Raw genomic sequence first — 25531 nt, forward strand, 5'->3', positions numbered from 1 at the left:
AGGGAAAAAAATTTGTATTAAGCTTAATAAAAAGGGGGGGTTTTTATGGGCCGCAGGTGGGGAGAATATTACAAATTGGATCAAGCATTGAAAAATTTCATATTAAAATATAAAAAACTATTAAAAACGAAAATATAAAGGTAGAAAGAGAATTTTGAAGAACTATTAACGAATTGAAAAATTAAATAACTATTAACAAAAAAGTGAAAGAAATTAAGCTTTCAAAATCAATTGATTGATCAAGAGAGAGTTACAAAGCTAGAGAGAGAATTAAAAAACCTATTAATAAAATAAAAAATTTAAAATCATTATTATATATATATATATATATATATATATATATATATATAGAGAGAGAGAGAGAGAGAGAGAGAGAGAGAGAGAGAGAGAGAGAGAGAGAGAGAGAGAGAGAGAGAGAGAGAGAGAGAGAGAGAGAGAGAGAGAGAGAGAGAGAGAGAGAGAGAGAGAGAGTGTGTGTGTGTTTGCTACCGATCTTGTGTGGGCTTGGCTAGCCTGAAGGCTTGATGTAAATATTTTTATGCATTAAATGAGAGAGAGAGAGAGAGAGAGAGAGAGAGAGAGAGAGAGAGAGAGAGAGAGAGAGAGAGAGAGAGAGAGAGAGAGAGAGAGAGAGAGAGAGAGAGAGAGAGAGAGAGAGAGATCTCAAACTAGAAGCTCGTTGGAAGGGAGAGAGAGGATTTGCCAACTTTTTATATAGATACCACTGCTAGAGTTAGGGTTAGAATTGAGGACCCTTAGGGTTAAGGTTATGGCTAGGAATAATTTCAAAGAGTATTTCCATTGTGTAGGAATTTCCATGGTGGGCAGGTTATAGGTCTCAGGGAGAAATTGAAAAAGCTTCCAAGTTTATCATGTGGGCAAGTTGGTGTATGGTTGTGAGAATACATGTGGGGTTGTGAGCATGGGCGAGCAAGGAGATGTTTGTGGGGGGATGCAACTACATGCCATTTGGCACCCTCGGCCTCTCCTATATATCTACCTATCTATTTAGCTAAAAGAGATAAAGGATGGGAACCTTAAGAATGAACACAATGGCCTAGCCTTTGGTAGGTGAAAGAGAAAGAGATTCAATAGCATTCTATGATGCTCATGTCGCATCGCTCTAGCATTGATGCGATATTAAGCAATTGAACTTTTATTTCACTAACAATTTAATAATTTAGTTGCAATCATTGCTCTTACATGGTCTTAACTATTTAAGGACATGCATATTTCCATTACTCTTAGGGCTAGGATACACGCAAGTCAATTGATTTGTGTAAGTGGATAAAGTAGCTGTTGATCTACCTCTGTCTTGCCAACAACTTTAACCTTGAAAAAAGGGAAACTTCAACAAGTGCACTAAGTACCTCTAAAAATGGAGGCGGTTGGGTTTACTCCATTGACTATGTAGATGTGGATTCTTTCTCTCATTTCCTGGTCATTTCCGCTAACACAAGTTATCATTTCTCTTTGTTTTCGCTAATGTATGTTGTCATTTCTCTCTCCTCGTAGTGCTCATCTCTCTGCTCCCGAACCCATGAAATGTCCTATGTGCTCGGTGGCAATAGGGGCCTGCCATGACTTGAACTTTTGTGCGTCCGGAGTTCCACATTGGTGTTAAGGCCATCACGCAGGTTGACCTGTGTGGGGCGTGGCTGTTATATGTTGTTTTTAATGGTCTTATTTTGTCACACATAATTTCTTACATCCATGATCCGCCATGTCTCTCTCTATTTCTCAATGTCTAACGTGGATCTTACATGTGATGTAGGAGATAACGGTTCCGAGTCCCGAGTCCCGACCATAGATTTGTAGCACTAGCTGGAAAATAGCTGATTGGAACCTCACGTGGCTCGTTGGTTCGACTGATGGCCAGTGCAGGTGGTTGCAGCGCCGTCGCGTGGTCATCTAATCTTGTAGCTGCAGCATCGACCGGCTATCTCATTTGCCGACGCTCTTCCTGGCGTTGCCATGCTTCAGCTGACGACGGTCAAGGCCATAGCGCACCACAGAAGGAGACGAATCCCGATTTGTCAGCAGTAGAGTCATCGTCTTCGACTTCTTCGAAGAAGATGACACCAGCCTTTGAGAAAGCTGCTGCCTACATGAAGAAGAAGAAGGAGAGCAGTTCTAGTCTCGTGAGTGATGCTAGTGTACCCGATTCAAGCAGAACCTTGATGCCAGCACAGGAGGACAACTCTGCAACCGTTGTGGATAAAGCAGATCAAGGCCATAGCGCACAGCAGAAGAATACGAGTTCCGATTTGTCAGCAGTACAATCATCATCTTCGACTTCTTCTAGGAAGATGATACCAGCCTTTGAGAAAGTTGCTGCCTACATGAAGAAGAAGAAGGAGCTCGTGAGTGATGCTAGTGTGCCTGATTCAAACAACACCTTGATGTCAGCTAAGGAAGACAGCTCTGCATCCGTCATGGACAAAACAGATCAAGACACTTCTAGCAGAAGCTTAGAAGTAGAGATTATCACACGAGACGGGATAATCAGGCGGAAAGTAGTGAAGCCGGATGAAGCGCTGTCAAGAATAAAAAAACCCTATGTCGTCAGGAACAAAATAAGCAGCAATGATTTTATGGGCTTGGGCTTCTCTGAAAAGAAGAGCAAGGTGCAGCGTCCGGCTGGGCTGGCTGAAGGGCCTGCGCCGCCCCCTCCAGGGGATGGCTTACCCCAGGTTGAGATCATAACCAGGGATGCCAGTGCAGCAACTGAACTCACGAAAGATAGCGGTGTCTATAAACCCAAGGTCGCTACATGGGGCATCTTTGAACGCCCTGAAAACATATCTCGAACGGTATGAATGCCTAAGCACAGCCTTTTGCATAATTAAGTACGTCATCATTACCTTTTCCTGTAAAATAATTTTGGTTGTTTGCACAAGATGTCCTCTTATCCTTTTATAAGCCTGCCTAACAATGAATGGCCTTAATGCTCGTTGCTTACTGTACGTTATGTGAACATCCTAGGAGGAGTTTATAGGTCGTTTTTCCGGATATCAAATAGCCTAGAATGGACCTGCACACAGTCATTCCTGTGATTCAGGGTCCAAACTAGATGGGGGTGTTCCTGCCTTGTAACTTGTCAGTTTCATTTTAAGGACCACGTTGATGAAAGAGGTGTCACTTTGTATAGTCTATATTTTAAAAGTTGGCTTGAGTACTTGTAATTTTGAACTTCTATCATAATTCTGCAGTAAGTTTCTGTAAGCTGAATGAGTGGTGGTACACAGAAACTTTTTTCCTTTCATCATCACAAATGGAGGTTATGAAGAACAAAACAAATGGAGATGTTAACAACAGTTAACTGCTCATCTCGAATGTTCTCATGCTGCCATGCTTATAATCAATATTAAACTGGGCTACTGGCTTGTACTGCCAATGAGCATAAAGTAGAAAATTTTGTAGTTCTCTACCCCTCTCAGGCCAACTGTCTGTCCATTGACCAAGATTAAGTGGTAAATTGTGCATTTCAGCTTATGGTAATTAAATACTTGCTCTATTTGTTGATTAATGAGGTCATTACTAGCAGGCTGGTTTCAATGACTGAAATTCTAATACCCCCTCTCTGATGTTGGAGGTGGCATAAGCTTCAGGGATTTGGAGTGCCGTTGAAGAACAGCCTGAGAAAGAGCCTTTGTAAACAAGTCTGCCAAGTTATCCTCTATCTTATAATATACCACATCACTAGTTCCATCCAAGATCTTCCCTTGAATGAAATGGTATTGTATCTCAATGTACTTGTTCAAGCATGGAATATAGGATTTTGTGCCAAAGTAATGCAACTCTCATTGTCTCAATGAAGTGTAGTAGGACTTGTCTATGGGCAGCCAAGCTCTCCTAGTAAGCTTCAAAGTCACATTGTCTCACATGTGGTAGAAGGTGCTGCTTTTCTATACTTTGTCTTTGTAGATGATATTGCAATTGTGGGCTGCTTCTTATTACTCCAAGAGATAGCAGCTGCATCCAAAGTAAAGTAATAGCCTATTGTTGACCTCCCATGATTAACATTTCCAACCAAGTTTGAATCTGTTTAGCCTTGAAGAACAAAGCTGTTATCTCTTGCACTTGTTGGATAATAAAGGCTTAAGTTGGGAGTTCCCCTTAGCCTTCAGGAACGGCAAAATCCTTGTAGCAGCTTGCCAATGAATTAGCTTGGGTTCACTTATGAACCTTGCAAGTAGATCAACAACAAAACACAAATCAATCCAAGTATTTAGGAGCCATATTAATGACCCAATCAACTGCTTATAGTGGGTAGCATTTGCCATTGGTGAATTTGTATGGGTCGTAGCCTTCTAGTTTGGATCCATGGGAGTAGAAACAGATTGATACCCCTCCATCTCAAAGGTGGTCAAAAGCTCTTGCACATACCATTGCTGAGTGATGAAAATTCGCCTTGGAGTCTATCGAATCTCATGACCTAGATAAAGTGGAGAAGTCCCATGTCTGTCATCTCGAACATCTCATGTAGTGCCTTCTTTGTTTGCTTAACCTTTTGGGCATGGTTAGTTGTTAGAATGAGATTGTCTACATAAAGCATGACCAAAGCACGTCCTCCCTTGATGTGTGGATGTAGAGTTGGGGATCAACATTGCAACGTTGGTACCCTAGCTTCCCTTGGAGGAATGAGTGTATATTCTTTTTCTTAGTATGTGTAGCTTGTTTGAGATCGTAAAGGGTCTTTTTCACCTGTAGACTTGACCATTTGATGAGGAAAATCCAGGAGATTGCTCAACATAGGTCTCGTCCCTCAAATCACCATCAAGGAAGGTAGACTTCACATCTAGCTGATAAGCTATCTATCTCCTATGGTTGGCTAAGGCAAGAAAGACCCTTATGGTAGCCATTTGAGTTGTAGGTGCAAAGGTATCATGAAAATCTGCTCCTGGCTGTTGCAAGAACCCTTTAGCAACTAGCTACGCCTTGTGCTTATCTAGAGCGCCGTCATTGTGATATCTGGTCTTGAAGACCCACTTGATCACCTTCTTATGAATGGGCCATGGCACAAGACTCCAAGTGCCATTCTGCTCTATGGCCTCCAACTCCTGGCCTATAGCCTTTCACCAATGCTTTGATTGCAAAGTTTCCTTCATGGAGTGGGCTTCCTATCCTATATGGCATGAGCCATGAAATAGTAATTAGCATAAACAAGCTTGGTGGAATATGGTTGGTTCCTTTGAGATCGCTACAGGCCATCTTGCAGGGCTACCACTCCTCAAGAACTTTCTCAATCCTTGCCTCACGGAGTGTCTCATGGTTCCAACAAGAAGGAGGCAAGTATTGCCCTTATTGCTCTGTCTTTGCTGAAGTTTGTGAAACATCCATTGGTGTTGAGTCTGTGGGTGAATGCCGTGGCGAAGCAATTTTCTCCTCCACTATCGAGGTCTCCAAGTATAGGGTGCTGATTGAGGATGTGGACAGCTATGGCCATTGCCTAAACACATAGACATGGTTGTTTTTGCGAATGCTCCATCATAGTGTGTGCCATCACGCTCTGGTTCTTCCGTCTAATATGCTGTTTTCCTAAGGTGTGTTTGTGTTTGCAAACTCTTGGTGAATGCCACTATCTGCACAAAATTTGACAAGCTTGCTGGAGACAAACTCTCCTTCTTTGTTGGATTTCAAGGTCTTTAGTTTCTAGCTAGACCTGTTCTCCTTGAAGATCAATCAATCCTTGGAAATTTGAGAATGCTTCAGACTTCAACTCCAAGAAATGTGCCCATGTCATCCTGCTAAAATCATTAACAATTAGCATAAAACACAAACTCCCCTTAAGAGACTCCGTACTTATTGGTCCACATAAGTCCATTGAAACTATCTCCATGTACTCCTTTCTCCTTTAAGAAGCCTTGCTGGGAATCACATCTTTATACTGCTTGCCACAAATGCAAGGCATACATGGCAGGTGGCTCAGCCAAATTTCTGGTTATCCATGAACAAGTTGACCACAAGTTGCCTTCCTAAGATACTTGTAGTTGAGGTGGCCAAATTGAGCATACCTTAGCTTGGTTTGTGTCAATGAAGAAAGAAGAAGAGAGGAAAAAACCGATGTAGTATAAAGAACTTGTCTTGACTCATCATCAAGAACTTGGAAGGATCTTGCCCATGGAAAGTAGATAATATCCCAAATCCGGCATATAGAGAACCTTCAATATGTGAGCACCACCATGACCATCCAAAATCAGCTACATATCACTTGTGCTTTTAATAGGGATTGAAGAGCTGTCACCAATGAGACAATTGCCCATTTACAAGTTGCATATGGGCAATGCCATCTAAAGGAGTCATGTGATGGGATATGCTACTATCCATGATCCAGTCACGAGGTTGTGGAGCCATCATCGCCACATCAAAAGTTGTTGGTGTTGAAGCCTCAATCACCTCCAAATGTAGGAAGGTTGTTGATGAAGGAGTAACTAGTGCTCCCGAGTCCTTCAAAGATTTCTCCTTCTTGGTTAAAAACCTGATTTAAGAGCAATTATAGCAAGTAATTAATTCACATAAATTGAATGTACACTTACCTTTAAAATCTTGGACAATGGACAACCTATTGGCTTCAAAACTGGCACTACTTTTGGTATTACAAATGGTTGGAGTACAACCAATATTCTTTGATCTTCTTCACTAATCCGAGTGCCTCTTGTTATTAAAACTAACCAACAAGCCTTCAAACCAATTCTAGCAAGCCTCTTGAATCTCCCTAAAATTCTTTACTCTTGGCTGTTGGAATTCAAGTCCTAGGTCCTCAATTTTGAGCATATATCTGGAGGTGGCTGTCAAACCCTAATTTTTGTTGTAAATTAGGGTTTATAGCAAAGATTTTATGATGTCTCTATCTTTGATGACTCAAATGGTTGGAATTTATTGAGATAACTTGAGAGATGGCTATAGGATGAGAAAGAATGCTATAGAGAGAGAAAATTTAGAGTTTCATCGCGAGAAAGGTTGAAAATTTGTCGTTGCCTTGCTCAAATAGCCATGGAAGTTGTCACCTACAGCTTAGGACCACCAAAAAGGTGGTTGTCTCCTCTTATATGCTATCATCCACAGCAGAAGGACCTACTACCATTGCACTTGGAGGGCTCCAAACTGCTACCACTTGCAAGTATTGGTCCTTGGTGGTTGCAAATCACATTGGTAGTATCTCCTTGCTTTCTAATAGCATTTTCCTCTCTCATAATGATTGAAATAGACTTCCATCAGCCCTGATAAATGTTTTTTTTACTCGCATAGGGAAGTTTTGCCAAGTTGCAGCCTTCTAATCCCATTTTTTGGCATTATGTAGCTTGTTAAGTTAATTTTCAGCATACTAATTCGGACAATTAATTTAATAATTATTCTGGTGCTTAGGAAAATAACTCCACCAATCAATAATTAAATTGGCTAGGCCAATTTTTCTTCCAAGTGTCATGAGTAGTTATTGATCCTTAGATTGACATTAATTAATTAATGCCTGGTCTCTAATGTCACCATTGACATGTAGTGGTCAATAAATTAGTCTAGGCGAAAGTTTGATATTGGGTATTGCCTAGTACCGGTTAGACCTAACTAATTACAACTTTTGCCTTTGGCATCGATTGACATTTCGATGTCTTGGGTCCCATATTTTGAAATAATCAACTTGCATCTCTCATGTACAAGTCACATTTGCATATTTGATCAACTTTTAATCAAATGCTAAGCAAAGCAATAAAATTTCACGTCCTCGTGGATAGGCCACCCCCTTGAAATCCTTGCAATCATCCTTGGTTATAGTGCAATGTGCCAAGGCATCCGTTGCCACTACTAGAAATATATGTTGGCATTGTAGTCAAATAATTGCTCATGCCCTTTACATATGAAATTCGAGTCACTTAAACCAATTACAATTCACATACATGAATTGTAACCAGTGTCAAAACCATAAGGGATACATCCACATGCCAAAACCCAGAATTGTTCTAACCGCTAAGGCATTGTAATGCATAAATTAAGCATAAGCAACACCTCATAGCAATGATGTACCACACGATAGTCATGTAAAGCATACATAAGCTACAAACCACATGTAACTTACGCAATTGTACTTCTTTTGCATCACTTATAAAAATGTACATTGCATACCATCCATGTATTTCATAAATGTCTTGCAAATGTACATCACATCCAAATGTACACTCCATGTATTCCATACATACTAGCAACCTTGCAAATGTATACTTTCAGAGCCTAGGTGCAAACCATATACATATGCATGCCAACTCACAGTGACTAATACACTGAATAGTGATCCTAATGGTAGAAATACTGTTAGCATACAATACCCTAGATGCAAACCAAGTATATCCGAGATGCACTACATAACCGAGGTGTCCATCACCAGGGGAGTGGAGATACAACCTCTCCATTGAGCATCAAGCAATACTCTGGACCTTTTATGCTTTGCTAAGCCTAAAAGAGCTTGATTCAAAATCCGTTTGCCAGGTCGCCTTTCTCCATCCAATTGCATTCATGAGTGAAACAATATTGAAGCTTCACTAAGAAGCACATATTACCTCCAACTTCACTTGCCTCAAAATCTCCACCAGGTTCAAGGTCTTTTTCTCTCTTCAGCATTGTGATGCTTAATACTTTTACGTGGCTATAATTCCAACTTAACTAATATGCAACATTGCATCCAATTGACTAGCCCCTCATGTGTACCTGACATGTTAGGAGCACTAGATGCATTAGGAAACATTCTTGTTTGCATACTTTGGAGCATTTCAATGTGACTGCGCATGGGAATTTGCATACTACCAGTATGCCAAGATACATTTTCCCATGCATTGCATGCATTACTAGCTGCATTTCCCTCATAACCAACACTATACATGGGGAATTTGCATGACTAGCATTAATACTATGAGTCCTAAACACAATGGATTGCTTATATACATTGCCAAACTTGCCACTTTGTGCCCCAACATTATGCCAACATTGCTATACATGGGGTTATGCATATTACTAGCCATACCTGGATACATTGGGCCTTGCACACCATGCATTGATTGTTGCATACCATAAGGAGTTGTGCCATACATTCCTATATGTGATCCTTGACCCACCATAGCATCAAAACTAAAGCCACTACCAAAGTACCTTGGCTGCCCCATCATTGTATGCATGCCGTGATATCCAAAAGGTATGGGATTGGCAGTTCCAAGTTGGCCTTGTATATGCATCACTTGCCCCACTAGCATTAATGCTCACCACCCACATTTGGAATATCATTTTGCTAAATTGGCGTTTCCTTCAGTGCATCTTGCTGTCTTGAAGCTCTTGAAGATGATTTCTTCTTCTTGCCTTTGCTGCCATCCTTTAAGGGGTTCAAAAAGCATATGAGCTAAGGATGTTTTGCCAATTGCACAAACATTTTAGTTGCTGTCCTAAGCTGATCTTTAAATTGGTCATCAAATTTCTCTTCCTCTTGCTAGTCATCAGCTTCAAGTGGCCATGAAGGACCTACATTGGTCTAAACCAACATTATTAGCTTACTGTCCATGTTGTAAGCATGTTTCAAGATTAGGCATTGCATTTTTTCCTTCATTGTATGCATTTTTAGAATGAGATGCATCATCATTGCTTGATCGCATCTCACTATTTGAAGATATCATTGCTGTAATTGCTCAATTGAATACAATTTCAGCACTAGAGTAAAGTTTTTGACCTTCAATTAGGTGCCTTGGACCTACCAAATCAAGGGAGTTGATGGTATCGCGGAAATGGAATCATAAAACCAGCCTTCCTCCTGGATAGGATGGTAATAACCTAATCTAATGGTGATGGCAGCAAGTAATTAATTAGCATAAATTGAATGCACACTTTATCTCTTAAATCTTGGACATTGGACAGCTTGTTGGCCCCAAGATTGGTGCCCCTTTTGGTATTTCTTTAACTTTTATTGCAAATGGTTGGAGTACAATTGAGATTCTCCGATCTCCTCCACTAATCCAAGTGCCTTTTTTTGTTAAAATTGACTAGCAAAACTTCAAACCAATTCGCCCCTTGGTTTGCTCAGGGATTGGCCTTCACTTGCTCCTTGAAAGGCTAATTGAGCCCTAAATCTAATATGGGCTAGTTGGCCTTTTGGATGTCCTCGAAATTCTTTAATTTTAGTTGCTAGAAGTCAAGTCCTATTCCCTTAATTTTGAGCACACATCTCGAGGTGATTGCCAAGCCCTATTTTTTGTTTGTAAGTTAGGGTTTACAGCAGAGATTTTCCAATACCTCCATCTTTGATGACTCAAATGGTTGGATTTTGTTGAGATACTTGAGAGATGGCTGTAGGATGAGAGAGAATGTTGTAGAGAGAGAAAATACAGAGTTTCATCGTGAGAAATGTTGTAAAATTGTTGTTGTCTTGCTCAAATAGACATGGAAGTTGTCACCTACAGCTTAGCACCACTAGCAAGGCTGCTGTCTCCTCTTGTGTGTTGTCACTTGCATCAAAAGGACCTTGGGCTGCTGTCAAATGTACCTGGAGGGCTCCAATTTATTGTCACTTGCAAGGACGGATCCTTGGTAGCTACAAATCACATTAGCAGTATCTCCTTGCTCTCTAACAACCTTCTTTTCTCTCACAATGGCAGAAATAGAATTTTACTAGCCTTGAAAAACTTTTTTCCTACTTGCATGGGCAAGTTTTGGTAAGTTGCAGCCTTCTAATCCCATTTTCTAGCATTACGTAACTTATTAAGTTAATTTTCAGAATATTACTTTTAAAAATTAATTTAATAATTATTCTATTGCTCAATTTTTTTTTCCACCAACCAATAATTAAATTAGCTAGGCCACTTTGTCTTCCAAGTGTCCCTGAGCAGTTATTAACCCTTAGATTAACATTAATTAATTAATGCATGCCTAGTCTCTAATGTCACCATTGACATTAGTGGCCAGTAAATTGGTCTAGGCCAAAGTTTGACACGAGACACCACCCAATATTGTTAGACATAACTAATTATAAGTTTTGTCTTTGGCATCAACTGATTTCGGGGTCCTGAGTCCCATATTGTGAAATAATTCACTTGTATCTCACGTGTGTAAGTCACATTTGGACATTTGATTAACATTTAATCGAATGCTAAGCAAAGCAATAAAATTTTACTTCGTGATATTTGCAATTATTGAAGCTTATTGAGATGCTCCCACATGGAAGCAGACTTGTTTGGGTTCAATGCCCGCATTTGTATCTCTAGAGACACCCGCTTTATTGTGGTTATTTGATTGCACTATTGATCCAATTCTAGACATATCTCTCGAGTAATGGTCAAATGCTCTGTGGGCTATCACGGCTAGTATACATGAATGAGAGAGAGAGAGAGAGAGAGAGAGAGAGAGAGAGAGAGAGAGAGAGAGAGAGAGAGAGAGAGCAACAATTGGGATGCTGACGCGACGGAAAGCGATGGCGATCCCTGTCCATGCATCGACGTTCGTGGTGCAGTCGCCTCTTGCGTTTTCAGGCTTCTTTTCGTCGTGACTGTTCCGTGGGCCCTCGTTTCGTCATGCTCCTGAGCGCCGCCTTGCTTCGCCCAATCGCTCTGTCCCGCCCTGTCTTCTGCCCAGTCGCCCAGACCCGCCCTGCCTTCTGTCCAATCGTGCTAGCCAATCGGCTTGTCTTCTGCCCATTCGTCCTTCTGGTCCTCTTCTGCTGAGGCGCCCAGCTGCGGTAAACCCTAAGCCAAACAGTTGGTAGAGAGGCAGCATCTCGGTTGGAGTGCCTATTGATCTGTACAAAGACAGAGAGCGAGAGAGAGTGTGAGCGCCAGTGAGAGAGCAAGAGAGTGAGAAACAGCGAGAGAGGACAGAAGTATGGCTGGGCTGGATATGGCTTTTATCGACCAGACGGTGGCAGCCCTTGGTCCGGATTCTGATACAGAGCAGCCGGAAGATATGATTCTTTGCACGGAGGAGATGCCTTCTGGTTCTGACTCGCCGCCTGCGGGCAAACGCTCCAAGTATACTTCCGACGAGACTATGGGTCCTTTGGAACGTTCCTATGCGCAGGTTGCCTTTGATTCTATGGATTCGCAGGAGATTGACTGGGAGCATTTGCTGGAATTTGCAAATACTCTGCTTGGCGATTATGTCCAGCATAATCATGAAGCTTTTTCTAGCTCAGGAATTGATGAAGTGCTGGAAGCCACGGTGGACCCGAAAGCTGTCTTGCGATCTTTTTTGGTGTTTTATGACCGTGCGGTTATACTTTTTTTCACTGGCAGGATCCCAGTGCTTTCTCATATTCATCAGTGGTTGCACCATTTATTACAAGGGGAGTGTGTTGAGGAGATCTTTCTTGGACCCCGCGGCTTTTATGAGGTGCTGCTGAAATCAGAGAAGCATCGGGCTGAGCTCCTGTCTAAATTGCCATTGTTCTTTGATCGCCGCTTGGTCCATGTTGTGCCATGGCGCCCTATGGCAAACTTTCAGCGCCTGCTTCAATGTGAATGCCCGGTGTGGATTGAAGTGGAAAATTGTCCCGCGGTCTATTGGCCATTGTTAAAGGATGCGATGGCAGTTGTGGGAACGGTGCTGGTTCCCCTAAGCCTAAGGACCATGAATCGAAACCGTTTATGTATGTTGTGGGACATGGCCAGGAAAAGGCCTGCGTGGCTTCGCATCAACTGCTCTGGCATGCATCCTTTGCACTTTTGCTTGAAATGGGGCAACTTTGCAGGACACTGCTTCTCGTGTGGAAAATTAGGGCATTTTATGGCTGAATGCCCAGAGTGGCAACTGTCTTCAGATGATGCGCATGTTGTGCTGCCTATGGATGACATGGTGCTTGATGCTCAGGCACAGGAGGCCCCCCAGCCACCTAATGTTTTGGATAAAGGTAAACAACAGGTCTTGGGTTTGGATTCCCGTAGCAATGACTGGCTAGAGGCACGTCCCAAAAAAGGTAAAAAGTTGGATGTAGGCATGGCGGATTCTGGGCCTAATGTTTCACAGGATTCCGTGCGCACCTATATGCGCAGGAAGGAAATGTTCTCTTCACAGCATGTTGCGCGTACTATGGTTCCTTCTGCCCCCCGTAATCAGTCTACAAGGAAAGTATATACAGAAGGTCCAAAGGGCCCACCTGCTAAGCTGGCCTTTGATACTAGAGGTAATGTGATTACACCCTAGGATCGTCGTTATCCCCGTTCCACTTCCAAGGCAGTGGATATTCCCTCTACCTCTAAAGCGGGCCGCCAGAATTCTTTTGCAGTGTTAGCTGATTTTCTGGATGAGGGTGTTCTGGACGTTCTCGCGGAAAAGGTGAAATCAAGGCAACAGGTGCCTTGTTCCTGATTCTTTGATTCTCTTTTTTGAAGATATATGAAGATAGCCACGTGGAATGTGCAAGGCATTTGTTGTCGGCATAAGCAATATGCCATGTGGACTGTCTTGCATGAGAACCAGTGGGATGTCTTGTGTGCGGTTGAGCACAAGAGTCACGGTGAAGCAGGAAAAGTTGTGGATTGCCATGGGTTTCGCATGTTTTATGCAGGGACACATGCTAGGCACTATTTTGGCGTGCTTATGATTGTCCATGAGAAATACCAACCTGTTCTTATTAAAAATGATGTGTAGGGCCGCTTTGTGGTAATCGAAGTTTTATTTGAAGGCGAGATCTTATGGTTGCTGGGCCTCTATGCTCTGAATGACCCTGCATCCCGACGGGATCTTTGGAAGACTTTGCAGAGCTCCATGTCACTTGGCAGAAGGGGTTTTTTGATGGGGGATTTCAATATGTGTGTTGACTCTTCTTAGTCCACTTCAGGGCATTCGGTGATGGATGCTCCGAAAAGTCGGGTGTGGAATGCCTTTGCTCTTTAGGTACTTAAGCAAGATCTCTGGTCGTGGCTCCATCCTTCTTCTTTAGGGTTTCATTCCGCACAATATGTAACTACTTGGTCGCGGTTGGACCGAATGTATATCATGCAGGGGGATGATTTTCTTCCTGAGATGCTGGAAATGAAAGTCTTACAGCAATATGCCTTGTCAGACCATTTCCCTCTCCAGCTTGAGATGCTTGCGCAACCTATTGCATCTTTTATGCAGTTGCTGGATAGACTCCCTTTAGTTTCAACTCGTCTTATTTGAAGCATCTTTTCTTTCAGGGCTATATGCAGCAATTGATTCTATTTGTCGGCGGCGTCGACACGCAGCGGAGGACTTACTGGCTTTGGTTCGTTTGCTGCTGGGGGACACCCCAGATGATGAATTTCTACTATCATTGGCGATGCGTTTGGCTGATCTTATTCAAGTATTTCAGTTGAAATCTTATCAGTAGGCCAAACTGCACAACTTGACTGATACATTGCAAGATAGTGCTTGTCAGACTCATAAGTTCTTTCGCGCCTTGCATACTTCTCCTGCTCGAGAAAATATGACTAGACTCCAGGATTCAGAAGGTCGCATGGTCACTGATTCGCAGACCATTGTCAATATGTGCAGGAATTATTTTCTGGATCTTCTTGGTTCTTCTTCATCGCTTTCTAACCAGGTTACGCATGCACACTCAATCTTCTATGATCTGGTCCGCCAGCACGTTCCACTTGATATGCAAGCTACTTTGGAGGCAGATATTTGTGAGGAGGAGGTTATGGATGTTTTGTTACACCTGCCTAAGGATAAAAGCCCTGGTTGGGATGGCCTCACCAATGAATTCTTTGAGAGCTCAGCCTCCCAACTGGTGAAGCCATTGGCAACTATGTTTCAGCAAGTTTGGGAAACAGGGGTCATGCCTTCCTCATGGAAAGGCGGCCTTATCAAACTGCTTCCAAAGGTTCCTTCGCCGTCAATATTGCAACACTGGAGACCAATTTCTTTGATGGGTTCGATGTACAAAATCTTTTTCAAAGTCTTGGCGAATCGGCTTCACAAGCACCTTCCAGCTATTGTGCATCCTCTTCAATATGGTTTCATTGAGGGCCGCAACATTCTACATAATATTTTAAATGTGCAAATGGCTATTGACTATGCAAGGCACTTCAGTCAGGAAGTGGTATTGATTCAATTGGATCTGGAAAAGGCTTTTGACTATTTGGATTGGTCTTTCATTGCAGAACTTATGTCTGCTATGGGTTTTAGTACTTGGATGTCCCGATTGATCTACACCATTAGTGTTGAGGCTTCTTCACGCATTATGCTCAATGGTGGGGTTACAGAGCCATTTGTCCTTGCACGCTCGGTGAGACAGGGTTGCCCTTTGAGTCTTCTCTTCTTTGCCCTGGCGACCCACCCGGTTCTTTCAATGTTATCTTCAATGGCAGCTGTTGCTTAGCTGGCCGGATTCTCTCTTCCTTTGGGACAGCACTTCATTAGCCAATCTCTGGCTGATGATAGCTTTATGATTTTGCGTGCGGACAAGGACAACATTCGCAAGGCATTAGATGCTTGGACGCTCTTTGGCCATGCTTCTGGTCTTCGCATCAATGCCTTCAAATCAGCCATTCTCAGTTGCACGAAGTTTGATTTACAGTCATTGGGCTGGCAGGGTCAAGTTGTTCCCCATGGCTCCATTGTTAGGCATCTTGGATACCCATTGGGGGTTGATGTTCGGCCAAAGGAACTACTGGAGTGGATTTCACAGAAACTGGCAGCTAAGTTTATGTATTGGAAGTCGCAAGCGTGGCCATTCCATGTCCGCCTCAAAGTGGCTCAGACAATTACGCTGCCAATGCTCAGTTATTTCTTGCCATTATTGCCGTGGACTCCTACTACTTTGAAGGCTCTCACTCGCCCCATTCGTTTCATGTTATGGAAGAAGGATTCGTTGCACGCAGGTATTCCGTGGATTTCATGGTCACATACATGTACTCCCAAACGCCTGGGTGGTGGAGCTATTTTGGATGCTGAAACTCATTTGTTGGCTCTTCGTTGGTCTCTTTTTCGCGCTATGTGTGTGGATCATCACCCGTGGTTCATTATAGCCCATTATTTTCTTGAGGACAGCGGGCTTCGGCATGGTAATACACGTCTTCGGTGCTCCTGGTGGCATGTCCTTAATGCAGACTCTCGGTTTTCCAGTCCCTCCTCCTCTCTGTTATTGCATTTGGTCGGCTCCTGGAAAGTGGTGCTCCAAAAGGCGCGTTGGCATCCAGTGGGGGATCGCGTGCATACTAACTCCTTTCAATTTGAAATGTTGGCAGTCTCGAGATTACTTTCATGGGAAGACAAACATGAGCTCAGACCAGATTTAACCGCATGGCCCGTTTGGGTGTGACTTCAGTTGTAGATGCCACCCTTGCCAGTCGTAATGTCTTCGCATCGTTTCGTACTGCTAGGAGACTTTTCAGAATCCCGCACGGATACCGTGATTTATGGGAACAGCTTTTGTCAGTGCTTCAGGGCAGACAACCCTTTCCTGCCTTGGCTGTGGATTGTCCTTGGCAGGACTGGGACCTTGCAAGCCGCTTGAGTTTGGAAAAGGCCTCTGCTAATCAGGTGTATCATCTTCTGATTAAAGATCATCAATGGTTGGGTGTGAAAGCTAATACTGTATGGGGATTGCGGAAATCTCAGTCATGGTGGAAGGCAACTGTGATGGAGGGCTGGTTGAATAAGACACCTTTCAAATGTAAGGTCTTTCTTTGGCGGGTGATGATTGGTGGTCTTCCTTTTGCCTCGGCCCTTTCCAAGCGTCGAATCTCGAACGGCAATTGTTTCTTCTATACCATTGCTGTGGAATCGGCCTGACATTGATTTATTTCTTGCCTGCTCGCCAGGAATATCTGGTCGCTTTTGTCACAGGTTTGGCATGCAGTGGTGGGGTCCTCACTGTCCCCTTTTGATTGGGTTTTTGTGCGCCCAAAATACCCCACATCGCCACAGTTGCATATGAAGATCTTATTCCACTTTTTCAGATACTGGAGATGCTGGCACATTTGGACCACTCGGAATGCCTTTCTTTTTGATTCGGCCTCTAATGTACCAAGACACATTGCCCGGCTTAAAGGTCTCTTGCATTGGCAGATAGATCCATTCGGCACTCGGACTTGTTCCCTCGGGAGGACTTGCTTCCCTGGCATATGGCAATTTCCTCTAGGTCTTTACCATGACTTGTGTAACCTTTTCGTGGCCTAGTACTGGGATTTTACACACGTTGGCTTAGGGCCCTCGTGTATCTTGTAATCATGTAAACTTGTATCTTTTTTTTTTTGTAATTAATACAATTCCCTTTTACGAAAAAAAAGAGAGAGCAACAATTGGATACGGGCATTTATTATTCCAATGTGCTCGAAACTTCGCCAACTTGGCTTTCTCATATGCAAAAGGCTTTAAAAAATCATAGGCTGAAGAAGGTCTATGGCCTCTGTCACCAGCTTGGCCAAATCATAGGACTCCAAGATGGCAAGCATCATCACCCGCCAAATGTGGTAGTTCTCCCATGAGTTTTTGATTATGTAGAACAGTTGGTAACACGGGGACCTTATGGTCCATAATAGCCTGGAACTCCATGTCAACCTCAAAAGGCATTGTCACATGAATAACTTGCACAAAAACAAGGGCAGTCCCCTTTGACTCAAAAAATGTGGCTTGCTAAGGCTTTCTTTGCTCATTCCAAACTTCTTCAACCACCAAAGCGGACGATAAATTAAATTTTGCACCAGAAGGCTGAAAAAGCAATCTTTTTTTTTCTTCACAAACAGCAAGAACTTGCAAAAAATCGGCAACCTTTCTCCTTTTGGGTGCTTCTCCGCTCATTGATGCATAGCCCTTCTGTGTTGAAAACACAACCTTCGCGTCATACTGAAATCTCCTCTCTCGGTCTGCCCATGATCAATCAGCTCTTGGATGCTTCTTTGATACCATGTCAAAGTGCAACAAATGAAGAAGTGTATGACCGGACTGATGGAAAGAAAGGAACATGAAGAGAAAAGAGAGAGAGAGACAAAAGAACGCAAAAATCTACAGTGAATGAATGCTGAATAAAGGGAGCAGATATGTATAACGGGCTGTGTATTTGCTGAAGATCTCTTACCTTGCACACATGGGCTGTCATGCCTATAAATAGGCTGCAAAAAATAATTCAAATAGCAGATCGGCCAGTAAAAAATTGGCAGACTGAACATAAGTTGCACAAGAGTAATAATAAACTGCTGCGACTGCAGGCTGCCTGCCACGCGCAGCTGCCCAACCTGCCTGCCCTTCCCGGCATTGTCTCCCCAAACTGCTGTGTAAACTGTTGGCGACTGCTGCATACTATTTGGCTTGATCAAGAAATGCATGAATTTGCCCTAAAATGCAACTACTTGTGCCCGCCGTTCAGGGGATGACCAAATCTCTAATATGCCCATCGTCAACCCTCAAATTTGTCTCCATTAGTTTTATGTTTCCATGGCTGTAATTTTTTGAATAGTTGTCATGTTCAACTCTAAGTACTTTTTCTCTCCATTTCTTGAAATATCAAGTCTTGAAAATACATGAATATTGTAATTGTTGAGCATACTATGTTGTTTGGGGTGTTTACATCCTTATCTTTAGTGAAAACCAAGTACGTTGATAGATGATTTTTCATTACTTTCGAAATGGCAACAACCAATATAATTGAGATAGATCTCCCTTTTAGTTTTACATCCAATGTATGGATCTTGCCCTTGTGTTGAATAGTAATCGCTTTAGTATGGGAGTCAATCACTGCATGCACATGATGGCATCAAGATATACTAAGCAATACATCACAATTCTCAAGTGGTGCCATGAAAAACTCTTCATTGTTTACTTAATTGTAAATGTGTAAGCAATGTTTTCTAGCGAGCAGTGCAATTGGCTCTGCATGGCCCTTGCATGCCATACCAATGAATCCCATAGGTCCCACCTCATCCTCTATGATGCCTAGATGGGTTGTCGTATCCATGGAGATTAAATTGCCTCATGCTTCATTATCAAAGAAGTTCAATGCATGTTGATCTTTGATTTTTCCCCACATCCTACAAAGCTCAGGCTAGATAAGAATATACATGTGTCTATTTGTGTAGTCTTGTAAATGTGTCATCTCTCTCCATCTCATCAATTTTATTTTCTCTTGTAATGAAGTGAAAAATAAGCACTTATTTCTAGGGAGAGAATATGGGGAAAACTATTTTAGCCACACTTGCATGAGTATAAGATGTAAAAATATTAGTTTTTAATCATTCATTGAGTAATACAAATCCTCTTCATCTCCAACCTAATTGTCTTTAGCTTCCATGGCTTGTTGGGATAAAGGCCCGGTAACCTCGGTGTATAGTACACACACATTGTACATGTGAACTCACCCTTTACGTGCCCTAAGTATAAATACATTTTATTCTTTGTGTATCAACACATTTGTTGGTACACTCTAATCGACTTGTACTTCACTCTGCTCACACTCTCTCTCCAGCCGTCACACTCTCACGCTCACTCCTGCTCAACCTCCATCTCTCTGTGCTCTCCCCCTTTTCTTCCAACAATTGGTATCAAAGCTTAAGACTCTGTGCGCTTCTGAGATCGAGGGGCAGTCGAGTGATTGCGGGACAGGGCTGATGTCTAGTGAGTAGGCTCATTGACGAGCTCACGGTTCCAGCAGGCATACGCGGGGGGACCGGACAGTAGTCCCAGGCGACTGACAGGCAGATGACCTTCAGATTGGCGAGCAACTTGCTGTAGTTGGTGATTGCGTGACGGCTTTCTTTAGGTAGATGACCGGGCGACAAGCGGAGGACTAGGCGACAGGCGGGCATGACAATTCTTGTAGGTGGGCGACGACTTCATCGTGACAAGCATGCGTTGATCAACCAATGGTTCGCGTCAGGGTTACGCGGTAGACGATGGTCAACGACCTCCCGTTAATCTCCCAAAATTAAAAAAATTCTTTCAATTTTTCAATTACTATCCTTTTTTTGATGGGAGCATATGCCGGAAGCACATATCACAAATCTGTGAGGATTCGAGCCAGAAATTTGGGGCTTTTCCCAGATTTGACATTGTTCATGCCTGTTAGTAAATTTCCAATGAGAAATTGTAGACATTGCGAGCGGTGACCCAAATTAAATTGGGGATTTTGCCAATTTTGTTGAAATTTTACCTTTTTGAGTAAAATTTCATGACAGTAGATCTTAGAAATTTGGGTTTCATGTATTGGCAAAGTTTTGTTCAGTTGGATCAGATTGATTGACATTTATGCATTTTTGGACTTGAAAATTTAGGGATTCGTGTAAAATTTGGTAAATTTCTGCATCTTTTGCTCGTGTGGTGGCTGGTTCATGTATAAACAGCAGAGGTTTGTTTTTGGTTGAGGGAGAACAACAGTGTATTTTGCTGGTTCAGCTTGTGCTTCCGCAGATTACTCCTGTGTTTGTGATAAAATGGCTGCAACTTCTTCCAGTTCAAACATCAAGAGTTTGATGGAGATTAAACGGTTTGATGGTCATGGCTTTGATCTTTGGAGAGACCTTATGCAAGGCATTTTATTCCTAAAGGATTGTGAGGATGTTTTGCAGGAAGATAAACCCGCACCAATGTCTGACGCAGATTGGGCTAGAGTGAATAAAAAGGTTATGGCTTACATAAAGATGGGTGTCACTGATGACATTGTGACAGACATCAAGGGTTTAGACACAGGTTATGCAATATGGGAGAAGCTGAAAACTACTTATGAGATCACCACACCTGTTAATCAGGTGCATTTAATGCGGAAGTTGGTGAATATGCGACTAGATGAGTCAAAGCTTGCAACTGAGCACTTGAGTGCATCTACAGGGATTCTAAATCGGCTCAAAGATGCAAATTTAGACTTTGATGATAAGTTGAAGGCAATCTTTTTAATCACGACACTACTGGACACGTGGGAAGCCTTGGTGTTTTCACTCAGCAATAACCCTAATCTCTCATATGATGGGGTGAGGGGCTCTATCTTGAATGAAGAAATTAGACGTATGTCTAGTGGAGAAGGCAGCAACTCAGCTTACAATGTAAGAGACAGGGCTGAAAAGAAAAATGCAAATGCAGGGCATAGAAACAGGAGCAAGAGCAAAGGAAAGGAAAATAGTGACATTACTTGCTATCATTGTGGTCGGAAGGGCCACAAGAAACCTAATTGCAGGTATTACAAGAAGGAACAAGAGAGAGAGAAAAATGCAGGAGATAAATAGAAGAAGGAAGAAAAGACAGATGCATTGGAGACAACCAAAGGCAAAGAGAAGGCCAATGTGGCCTCTAGTGTGGTCATAGAAGAGCTTTTAGATACAGAGGCTGATGTATTATGTGCAATTGATTATGATGCCCTTGTATGTCACATGCAGTATATGCAGATTACCAAGGCGGATGTGATTGATGCACTCTTGACAGTTGATGATCGTGCCACTCAGACTTGGATTGTAGACTCTGGTGCCTCTTTCCATGTAACTCCTTGCTTGGAGTGTTTTGCTATGTACAATGCAGGTAGTTATGGAAAGGTGTATCTTGGAAATAACCATGCTTGTAGCATTGATGGGATTGGCACAATAAACTTGTCTTTAGACGATGTTCAAGAGCTTGTGTTGAAAGATGTTAGATATGTGCCTGGCATTAAAAAGAGTTTACTATCTGTTGGTCAGCTTGACTTGCATGGCTACACCACACTGTTTGGTGGTGGTTTGTGGAAAGTGAAAAAGGGTTCCATGTTGATTGCAAAAGGAACCAAGAAGGGCACTTTGTATTGTTTGCACTGTAAAGCCTTGAATGGTAAGTTTCTTGCAGTTGCTGAAATTTGCAGCCACTTGGAGTTATGGCATAAGAGATTAGGCAATATGAGCCAAAAAGGACTTGATGTCCTTACCTCTCTGAAGAGGGTTGATGGAAAAGGCTCTAAACTTGATTTTTGTAATGAGTGTCTGTTTGGAAAGCAAATAAAAAATTCCTTTTACTTTGGTGTCTCATGTAAGTCCAATGTCTTGGACTTAGTGTATTCTGATGTATGTAGTATGCCCGTGAAATTGTTGGGTGGTGCTGCATATTTTGTCTCCTTTATGGATGACTGTTCCAAGAAGATTTGGGTGTATTTGCTGAAAAAGAAAAGTGAAGTGTTTGCTGTTTTTAAAACTTTTCATGCATTTGTGACCACTCAGATAGGTAGAAAGCTGAAATGCTTGAGAACTGATAATGGGGGTGAGTTCACATCGATTGAATTCAAGTCCTTTTGTGACTTGCATGGTATTAAGAGAGAGCTTACAAACGCTTACAACCCCTTACAGCCCTTCTTGAAATGGGGTGGTTGAAAGATATAACATGACTTTATGTGAAGGAGTGCGGTGCATGCTGTCCACTGTCAATCTCCCTCATGCATTTTGGAGAGAGGCACTCAAAACCACGGTTCACATTTGCAATCGCTCTCCAAATAGGTCCTTAAATAATGGCATCCTTGAGGAGGTTTGGTTTGGCAAATCGGCCTTATATGACCTTTTACGCATATTTGGCTGTGATGCCTTTGTGCATGTTAGGGATGAGTTGAGGAATAAACTTGACCCAAAATCCACCAAAGGCATCTTCATGGGCTATGGTGATGAGGGTGAATTTGGCTACAGAGTGTGGTTACCTTAGTCCAAGAAAATTATTCGCAGCTGTAATGTTGTGTTTAATGAGGCAAAATTGCTGAAAGACACTCTAGCCTCTAATGAAGATCTGAAAAAGGTGAAGTTTCAGAGTTTGCAGCCACCTATTACTTCAGAAAATGAGCCTCATGGTGCTGTACCACAGGCTGAAACTAATGATTAGCCGGTTATTTTTGAGCCAGATGATGATGGACAGCAAATAGAAGCACAAGGAGGTCATGGACAACAAGATAGGCTTGCTGATTATGAAAATACAGGTGCTGGAAATGAAAATGAAGGTGCTGTACAGCGTGAACAACATGCTGAAAATGGTTTATAGCAGCCAATAAATGTTGAAAATAATATACCTCCAAATGTAGACCCAATTCCTGAAAATGTTGATCATTGGGTATGCAGGTCTGCACGCGTAAGAAGGTAATCACATAGGTTTGATCCCCCTCCTTGCATTATGTGATGCTTATAGATGAGGGTGAGCCTCTTACATACAAAGAGGCCAAGTCATGTGAGTTCAGCAGTAAGTGGGAGCTAGCTATGCAGGAAGAGATTAAATCTCTATATGCAAATGATACTTGAGATCTTGTGTCACTACCCAAGGGAAGGAAGCCACTTTCAAACAAATGGGTGTACAAAGCAAAGACAGTTGATGGGAAACCCAAGTACAAGGCAAGGCTAGTTGCCAAGGAAGGGATCAACTTCTAAGAGGTCTTCTCACCTGTTGTGAAGATGACCACTTTACGTGTGCTTTTTGCTCTTACTGCTGTTTTGGATTTAGAGCTGTATCAAAAGGATCTAAAAACAACTTTCTTGCATGGTGACATTGATAAGGAAATCTACATGAAATAGCCCGAAGGCTTTGTAGTTCCTGGAAAAGAGCAAATGGTGTGTAACTAAAATGTAGCCTATATGGGGTGAAGCAAGCACCACGGTAGTGGTACAAAAAGTTTGACACTTTTATGCTATCTCATGAGTTTATACCCAGCCATGCAGATCATTGCTTGTACATGAAAAAGGATACAGATGGCAGCCCCATCATACTTGTTTTGTATGTAGATGACATGTTACTAGTTGGAAAAAGAAAGACTAGCTTGGATGCTCTAAAAAATTAGATGAAATCAGTGCTCATGAAAGATTTGGGGAATGTAGAGCATATTTCGGGCATGAGGATTCGTAGAGATAAAATGCAGAAATTGTTGTTTTTATCTCAAGAAAAGTACATTGGAAAGGTACTTGACAGATTTAACATGGTTGAAGCTAAGCCTTTTGGGATACCCTTACCTCCTTATCTCAAGCTTAGCAAAGCCAACAGCCCGAAAGATGACATGGAAGCAAATGCTATGAAGGGAGTTCCTTATGCATAAGCTTGTGGCTCTCTTATGTACGCTATGGTTGCTACTTGTCCAGACATTGCTCATGCAGTGGGAGTTGTTAGCAAGTTTACGTCAAATCTTAGCAAAGCACATTGGGAGGCTGCCAAGTGTATTTTTCGATACCTTAAGGGTACACAAACGAAAAGTATTTGCTATGGGCAGGGTGTGTTGAGCTAAAATATGCATTACTTGCTGATTAGTCTCTTAAACAGCTCCAAAACACACTAGAAATGCTCTTTTAGAGTAAAACCCTAAAACTGGGAGTGGTTCGAGAGAGTTCAGTGAAAACCCTAAAACGAGGAGTGGTTTGAGAGAGTTTAGTGGAAACCCTAATTTTTGGGGCGCCCTTCCATATCTATAAATAGATAGGCTGTCCCCATTTAGCCATCATCCTTGTTTGCAGGTTACACCAGTTGTCATGAGGACGTGAAAATTTGATGCTTTGCTTATGTTTAATTGACATTTGATTAAAGGATTAATCAAATGTACAATTAAAAGATGCACATGTGTTGCACATGTGAGGTGCAAGCTACTTTCTCACAGTTGAAGACCGAAGGACCCTGTGAAAAAGATGGGTGTCAAAGGCAAAAGTTGTAACAAGTTACACTTGCTAGATTCTAGGTGAATTTTGGTGTGAGTTTGCCCCTAGGACCATTAATTGGCTATTAAGTGTCAGTGGTGACACTAGGGACTAGGCATTAATTAATGGATTAATGCTTGTTCAAGGGTCAATTAATGCATGGGACCACTTTGGGTTGCAAATGGCCTAGCCAATTAATTTTTGGATGGGCAAGGTCAATTTTCTGGGCATGGATTAAGGGCTGAATTAATTTTCAGAATTAATTAATTTTGAAAATTAATTAAATGACTGGAAATTGCTGAAAATAGATTAAGAAAGCTGCCACTTGGCAAAACTTTCCCATGCAAGTGGGGGAAAGGCTAAATAGGGCTGAAGGGAGAGGGAAATTTCGTTTTTTCATTTTGGAGTTGTTGGAAAGAGATGTTGGACTGTTGCTGCCAGCTTTTGGGGCCAATTCCCAGCCATTAGAGACCATTTTGGTGATGGAGATTGCATATTCTTGACCTTGGGAAGCTGACAATTGCTGTTGATGCACTTTCTCTTGAAGATCACAGTCTTTGAAGCGCCTATTGTTGTTGGTGCATCCATTTGGGGGTGGTACAGCAGGGCAGCAGCTGATTTTGACCAGTTCTTCGCAACAAATCTCAAAATTTTCTCTCTCTACAGCATTCTCTCATCTCCTTCAGTCTATGCTCAGCTATTCTCAGCAATTCTCAGCCATTCGGAGGAGATCTCAGCCATTTTTGGTGGGCTGATCTGTAATTTCTGCAGTAAACCCTAATTCATAGCGGAAATTAGGGTTTAGCAGCCACCTTGCGATCCATGCTAGAGATTGAAGGCTCAAGGGACTGAAATCAGCAGCTGATAATTGAAGATTATCAAGGGATTTCAGGAGCCAGCCCAACCTGAATTGATTTGGGGCAGCATTTGGCCAGCCAAGGGTCATATTGGAGAAGAAGTCCTGGTGAAACAAGGGGCAAATGACCCAAAAGGCTTGCTGGACATTT

At 42.3% G+C, this 25531-nt stretch overlaps 1 protein-coding gene across 4 annotated transcripts in view; it reads left to right on the plus strand.

Moving 5' to 3' along the window:
* The first annotated feature begins 1515 nt into the window (after window positions 1-1515).
* Window positions 1516-25531, plus strand: part of LOC148009516 (cytochrome C oxidase subunit) — a 36693-nt gene continuing 12677 nt past the window's right edge. Inside the window, exons 1-2 of one of the 4 annotated variants that reach the window (XM_087672652.1) lie at window positions 1516-1637; window positions 1775-2813. In XM_087672652.1, the coding sequence (XP_087528778.1) occupies window positions 1872-2813 (942 nt within the window). In that variant the 5' untranslated portion in view covers window positions 1516-1637; window positions 1775-1871. Of the gene's footprint in view, window positions 1638-1667; window positions 2814-25531 lie in introns of those variants that run through there. The other 3 variants (XM_087672653.1, XR_015689678.1, XM_087672651.1) reach the window with 3 other exon arrangements.

The sequence above is a fragment of the Lygodium microphyllum genome, chromosome 30 (genome assembly GCF_053477565.2).
Source record: "Lygodium microphyllum isolate KBCC chromosome 30, Lygodium_microphyllum_v1.1.10, whole genome shotgun sequence".
Classification (NCBI taxonomy): domain Eukaryota; kingdom Viridiplantae; phylum Streptophyta; class Polypodiopsida; order Schizaeales; family Lygodiaceae; genus Lygodium; species Lygodium microphyllum.